This window comes from Ictalurus furcatus, chromosome 26, assembly GCF_023375685.1.
Source record: "Ictalurus furcatus strain D&B chromosome 26, Billie_1.0, whole genome shotgun sequence".
Lineage (NCBI taxonomy): Eukaryota > Metazoa > Chordata > Actinopteri > Siluriformes > Ictaluridae > Ictalurus > Ictalurus furcatus.
The window spans coordinates 16,911,309-16,918,808 of NC_071280.1; the positions used below are offsets into that span (position 1 = coordinate 16,911,309).

General features: G+C 44.0%; 1 protein-coding gene across 2 annotated transcripts in view; it reads right to left on the bottom strand.

Annotated features, from left to right (window-relative positions):
- Positions 1–7,500, bottom strand: part of mast1a (microtubule associated serine/threonine kinase 1a) — a 61,992-nt gene that overhangs the window by 48,132 nt on the left and 6,360 nt on the right. Inside the window, exon 2 of one of the 2 annotated variants that reach the window (XM_053615608.1) lies at positions 3,533–3,561. In XM_053615608.1, coding sequence (XP_053471583.1) covers positions 3,533–3,561 — 29 coding nt within the window. Of the gene's footprint in view, positions 1–3,532; positions 3,565–7,500 lie in introns of both variants that reach the window. The other variant, XM_053615607.1, reaches the window with a different exon arrangement.

Here is a 7,500-nt window from a genome sequence, read left to right on the forward strand (position 1 = left end):
TCCTTCATTGCTTTGTTAAAAAACGGCAGGTTTTCAACTGTTTAGTATTAGGCTTAGATTATGTGGCCTGCGAATGAGCGGTTACCATAGAAACCATAACGTGTCAGTCGGCAGAGCTGTCAGAGCTGCTGATAGAAAATGAATCGCCACCTTCTGACCAATCACAATCCAGAATTCAACAGCGCTTTGGTGTAAAATGAAAAGAAATACTTAATAATCTGGATTTAATAACCTGGATTTAATCATCTGGATTTAATAATCTAGATTTAACAACCTGCATTTAATAATCTGGATTTAATAATCTAGAATTAATCATCTAGATTTAAGAACCTGGATTTAAATCATCTGGATTTAATAATCTAGATTTAAGAACCTGGATTTAAATCATCTGGATTTAATAATCTAGATTTAACAACCTGCATTTAATAATCTGGATTTAATAATCTAGAATTAATCATCTAGATTTATGAACCTGGATTTAAATCATCTGGATTTAATAATCTAAATTTAATAACCTGGATTTAATCATCTGGGTTTAATAACTTGGATTTAATAATCTAGATTTAAGAACCTGGATTTAATAACCTGGATTTAATAATCTAGATTTAATAACCTGGATTTAAATCATCTGGATTTAATAATCTAAATTTAATACCCTGGATTTAATCATCTGGATTTAATAACTTGGATTTAATCATCTAGATTTAATAACTTGGATTTAATCATCTAGATTTAGGAATCTGGATTTAATAACCTGGATTTAATAATCTAGATTTAATAACCTGGATTTAATAATCTAGATTTAAGAACCTGGATTTAATACCTGGATTTAATCATCTAGATTTCATAATCTAGATTTAATAACCTGGATTTAAATCATCTGGATTATATAATCTAAATTTAATAACCTGGATTTAATCATCTGGATTTAACAATACAGATTTAACAACCTGCCTTTAATAATCTGGATTTAACAATCTGCATTTATTAATCTAGATTTAAATCGTGACCTTTTTACATTTGATCTATTTAAACCCAGCAGAGAATCTAACGTAACAAGAACAAGGTATGAATTCATTTCTATTCTGAAAAATAGACTGTATTCACTTCAAAATATGAAATACCTATTTCGACAGATGAACATGAAGATAAAGATGCATAAAGATGGCAGATTTACAGCTCGAGTAAATGTCTAGTCATGTGACCTGACCTTAAATGAAGTCTGATCATGCTGTAAGACTGAGCGCACTCGTTCGTGAAGCTTTATGACACGTGCGTTAATAACCGAGTCGTCGAATCCTCCATCATGTGTTTACACTTCACTGCTTTAACGCTCACACGATTACGATCCCAGCTTCATTCCGAACAGCTTTATTCACTGCATACTGATAAGCGACTGAGAGACAGCTGTGCGTGTGTGTGTGTGTGTGTGTGTGTGTGTGCGTGTGTGTGTGTGTATGCACGTCCGTGTCAGCTTGTATGTCATGTGCGCACTTTCATGAAGAGTTGCTTTTAGCAGGTACCTGAACAGTGGCAGTAATGGATCAAAACGCAGCACCTGCTAAAAATGAACACACACACACACACACACACACACACACACACACACACACACACACATGCACAGAGCACCTCCATTGGGATTCATGAAATGAGATGAGTGTGTGGAAATGTTTATTTCAGCTTGAGTTAATAAAATTGATTCATCACGGAGTCACCAGTGCAGCAAAGAACAAAAACAACCAAGAAGCATGGATATACACAGTCATGAAAGACACACATGAGGAGTCATATGTGTGTGTGTGTGTGTGTGTGTAAAACAGAGCTAGGACAGTGTTCAGCACCATGGAGAGCGTCTCAGTGAGACCCCACACTGCTGCTCAGTTTACGGTTCCTACCTCATTAGCTCATCACCATGTCCTTCCTAAACGGGGTCAGCTCACGTGTGCGCCAGGTGCAGTGTGTCAGGTGTGTGCTGTGTATTGCTCTGCGTCCAAGATGACGCCGTGTGGCGTATTAATATGTAATCGACGCTCATATGAAAGACGCATTAAAAGGTGCGGTCAGTGATCTGGCTGGACGTGAGCTAAAGCGAGTGAATAGAAAGTCAAAATCTGAACAAATACAGCCTCTTTCCTCGCTGTTCTATCCAAAACAACGCCCCCAAAAACACTCTCGGGCCACATGATTGACAAAAACTACAGAAACTCCTTGTCCTGATTGGTTGGATGTTAAGGGGCAGACCATGTGGGGGTTTTTTCTCCAGAATTCTGACTCACAAAACCCTGATCTTAGCTTGAAGCATTCATTAATAATATGAAACTTTCATCTGTGATACATGAGTTAATGCTGGGCATGCGGAGTTGAATGTTAAAAAAAAAAAAGTTTCAGAAGTCCTTCACTGAGACTGACAGACAGATGCCACGCCTCCTTCACTGAGACAGACAGAGGCCACGCCTCCTTCACTGAGACAGACAGATGCCACGCCTCCTTCACTGAGACAGACAGATGCCACGACTCCTTCACTGAGACAGACAGATGCCACGCCTCCTTCACTGAGACAGACAGATGCCATGCCTCCTTCACTGAGACAGACAGATGCCATGCCTCCTTCACTGAGACTGACACACAGTGGCCACGCCTCCTTCACTGAGACAGACAGAGGCCACGCCTCCTTCACTGAGACAGACAGATGCCACGACTCCTTCACTGAGACAGACAGATGCCATGCCTCCTTCACTGAGACTGACACACAGTGGCCACGCCTCCTTCACTGAGACAGACAGAGGCCAAGCCTCCTTCACTGAGACTGACACACAGTGGCCACGCCTCCTTCACTGAGACAGACAGAGGCCAAGCCTCCTTCACTGAGACTGACACACAGTGGCCACGCCTCCTTCTCTGAGACTGACACACAGAGGCCACGCCTCCTTCTCTGAGACTGACACACAGAGTCCACGCCTCCTTCACTGAGACTGACACACAGAGGCCACGCCTCCTTCACTCCTAGGCATATGAAATTATTCAATTTACTGATTATTTTTAAAGGAGTGAGAAAATGAAGTGTGTTATTGTGCTGGAACAAAAATGGGCTTAGTCTCAAACTAGCTAAATTAGCAAATGAGGCTTTTGGCAGGTGTGTGTGTGTGTGTGTGCGTGTGTGTGTGTGTGTGTGTGTGTGTGTGTGTGTGTGCGCGTGTGTGTGTGTGTGTGCGTGCGTGTGTGTGTCTGTGCGCGTGTGCGCTCGAAAACATAAAAAACTGCATTACGGCCTGTTGGAAACATGTCAGATTTTCCGTTTAAAGGGTTTGTTTCTGGACGGTTAAGAGTTCTAGCCTTCAGGAAAGGGGGGAATGAAAAGAACCCCTTCTTTTATGGGTTCTCTGAGAGGGACAAACCAAAAGAACCCTTCAGACTAGATAACTAACTTTATTTATTTCCAAGCGCGTGCAGGCAGAAAAGGTCCTGAACAGACATATAAACTAAGCTTAAGTGGTTAGTGTGGCGACAGGGTATGGTGGTGGTACGTTACCCGCTGCTCTTCCGTGGCAATGGCAGATCCTTCTGCAAGAGAACAGGAAGAGAGAGAGAGAAACCAGAGGAAGTGAGATTAAAATGGATCATTCACAAAAAATAACGCTCCACTATCTGTTCAATCACAGGCTGCTTATAAAGCTGAAGTGCTCGGTGTAATGTAAGAGGGATATTCATTAGGAGCGAGATGTTGGACAGCACTTAGGGGAGCGCAATCCCCAAAACATTACACCAAGGTCATACAGGATAGACCGAGAGATTGAGAGAGACAGAACGAGATAAATGTGTGTGCTATTAAAGAGCCCATGCTAATGCCCCCTGCTGGTGTAGTAAGGACTCGCGCTGGGGGATGATGACCTCACCTGCCGTGGCTCGCTTTGATGACATTGTGCGTGACACGAGTTTTCCTGCCAGCTTGTCTGGCGCCACCGGGCAGCTAATGGAGGATTAAATGGGCAAATGTCCTGTGTGTGTGTGTGTGTGTGTGTGTGTGTGTGTGTGTGCCAAAATCTTGCGTAAAGTCTTCATAATTAGACAAACTCTTCAGCTCAGAGACGTGTTCCCCTCTCTGCCACGAAATCTGTTACTCCGGTCAATCCTGAAAGCTCATGTTCAAGACAGAGTGAGACAAATAAAAGGGAAAAGGACTTTTCGGTGTGATGTTACAGGTAAATAATCGACAACAGGGTTGTGTGAGGGTTGTGTGAGGGTTGTGTGAGCACCCAGAAGTTGATTCATTTTCTCATAACAGAACGTCCTGAAGTGTTTTATTCCTCGTGCACCTCACCATCCGACTTCCTCACTTCGGTTTGGAAGTCGGATATATCGAGGCAGCAGCACTAAATCATATAATCAAAATAATTCTATTAAGACGCATGTTTAGATCGTTGTCGTTGAAATGGCGTTACACTTTACGGGCCAGGCTTCCGTTATCCGCCATCGTTTTGCCGCAATGACTTCTGGGACTCCTCGATATCTTAAGAACACATCCGGGTAATTTTGTGTGTCCTCGGTACTTGCGTTCCGGAGTATCGGGATTCGGCGGTGGATGACGAGGTAGAACGAGTTCACAAGGACACAAGGTCGCGGGAGAATGCCTATTGAGAAACGGCTAAAAATCAGAACGCTTCAAACGGTCTACACTTATATAGCGCCGATTAACCTTAGAGGTTCTACAAAGCGCGATACACTACACTGGTTCTCATTCACACACACACACAGACACATCAATGCAAGGCAACAGCCTGCCATCGGGAGCAACTTGGGGATTAGTGTCTTGCCCAAGGACACTTCGGCATGTGGAGGCACGTGGGCCGGGGATCGAACCGCCAACCCTACGATTAGTGGACAACCACGTATAAGAAAGTGTCGGCTTCTTCACCAGTATGAAGCTGTTTAGCGAAAAGGCTACATGGTTTTAAACTGCATGAACACACCACAAGTTTATCCTTCAACGTTGGACGTTAAATCTACGGATGCTGGGACGTCTTCCATATCCATCATGGCCAAACCAGAGAAGGTCCATGCCGGATCCCGACCTGCCGGCTTCGGTTCGTCGTTTCTACGGTCGTCGGCCGAGATGAGACGGGGAGCGGTCAGAGATCGGATCGATACTGTACGCGGAGAATAAAGGAAATGCCGAGCGGCGGCAGCATCGATAAAAGTCCTCGCGCCACACACCTGCAGACTGCCAGGAAACAAAACAAGCCGACTAATGAATTAGCGCTGGCCTCGCTCCTGCGACGGAGAGAGAGTGGACCTGATTGTTTATGGCGAGAATAAAATGAGGGATGAAAGAAAAAAAAAAAAAGAGAGGCAGAGGTCAATAAAGGAGGAGTGCGGCTGGGCCGTCGATCGTTAACCGAATGCGGAGGAGATGACTAAGCAGGTCTTCGTCTCGGACTCGGACGTTCAGCCGATGGCTCACGGAGTGTCTGATATCTTTGGCACACTTTTCTGGCCACAAGCTTCAGAATCTTGAAGGTTGCAATCTCGGCATTCTGTGTATACACATGCCTGTGTACCATTTCCACCGTGAACATAAGGATCTTTCGTGATCTCGTGTAACTCGGTCAGGTTTTCTATGGGATTCAGGCTTTGTGATGGCCACTTCAATACTTTGTTGTTTTTAAATCTTTTAAAACTTTGGCTTCTGGGAGATACCAAGTCTGAACTTTCTGGCTGATGCCTTGAAGTATTTCTAGATAATCGTCCTTCCTCATGACACGATGTCATCTATTCTCCGAAGTGCAACGGTCCCTTTTCCAACAAAACACCCCCCCCACAGCATGATGCTGCCACCCCCATGCTTCAGAGTTGGGATGGTGTTCAATTGAGTTAATTTGTGTCTCTTTCCTGAATGACGCAGCATCTGTAAGGTCCCAAGATTTTTAGATTTGTATCCAGTTGTTTGTATGTTCCCGGTACCTACAGTTGATCAGAGATTGCTCCTAATGGGAAACCGGACTTGTGGAAGTCTTGCGCAGGTCTCGGCCGAGTTCCTTGGATTTTTCCCATGGTATCAATCCACATAAAAGGCAATGGCTCTCATGGGTGTTCCTTAAATACCTCCGCAGGTGCGCTCCCAACGGACTCCTAATTATGACAACTGGCCAAACCGAAGCTCCTCAAACTCATTACATCATTTTCTAGAATCTTCTAGACTGTTTAAAGAGACCGTCAACTTGTGCATGTAAACCTTTAGCCCATTGGAATTCTGATATAGTTGATTAAAGCTGAAATGAATCTGTTTCTAATCGAATGTTTACCCTTCACGTGAACGACGTAGATGCCGTAACTGACTTGCCGAAAAGGAATGTACGGTAATATCGAACATCTGGAGCTTGAGCGTAGGTGTATGTAAACTTTAGGCTTCAGCTGGAGTCACTGGACTGAAAAAAACCCACATCTTTAGCAAGATATACTCCATCTTATAAAAGGTTGCCGTTTATCCCATTTCATCAAGAAGAGAGATGATGGTGTATTTAATACTAAAATCCTAAATAAATAAATAAGCTCTCGTAAAACGGGTTCACGTTACACCTGCCATATGTTAATTAGTAGATGACCTGTTAAATTGGCCACACCCACCAGCTCAAATGGTAGCTAATTAGCAATACTCTTAGTAAATATTACCTCTAACCTCGTTACCATGTAATAAGATCCACACACACATCGTTTCAGCAGATGGACCCTCTCATCTCACCCCTACTCAGGAGATATTCCTATTGGCCATTCTGTAACCTCCTCCATCTCCTTGCTCTTCTCTCTGTGCCCTAAACCCACCGGTCTCTCTTCTTCCCCGCCTCAGTGGTTTGTCAGACTCTCATTACTCTCCTAATGGGCCATAAAGAGCATCTGAGGACGGTCCCAGGACAGATCCCTGAGTTACACCACACACCGAATCGCTATCGATTCGCACTAAGGGACGAGGATAAGAGCATCTATAGAGCAGATATTATAGATGTGTGTGTGTGTGTGTGTGTGTGTGTGTGTGTGTGTGTGTGTTAATGCATACAGTATACAAGCGTAGGCATTTGGAAGAATCCTCGGTTGCCATAGTCATGCTGGAATGCATGAGTGGGAGATCTTGTGTTTAACCAAGCGTTACAGCGCCTTCCTACAATCCCTCTGTACATGTTCTCATACTGATCGTTCTAAACATACAGCGCTGTAGGAAAAACTCTCCTCTACTTTTTCGACTTTTCATTTTCCGCAAACTGTATTCAAATCGGAAAGCTGGTCTTTAGATACGCGGCATTTCTGAGCAACATTTCTGCAAATACATTCTGAAGGTCCTTATGTTGGCCGGGGGTTTTTTTTGTGGACGCGAAGCATGACCAGACTTCCAGCAAAGTCTCAAAGACAAACGTAGTGGCCAAACTGTCGCTCTGATTGACGGCTGAGATTACGTTTACGTCTTGCCGCCCCTCCCCCCGCAAATTACCCCGTAGTAGCGGTGATCGG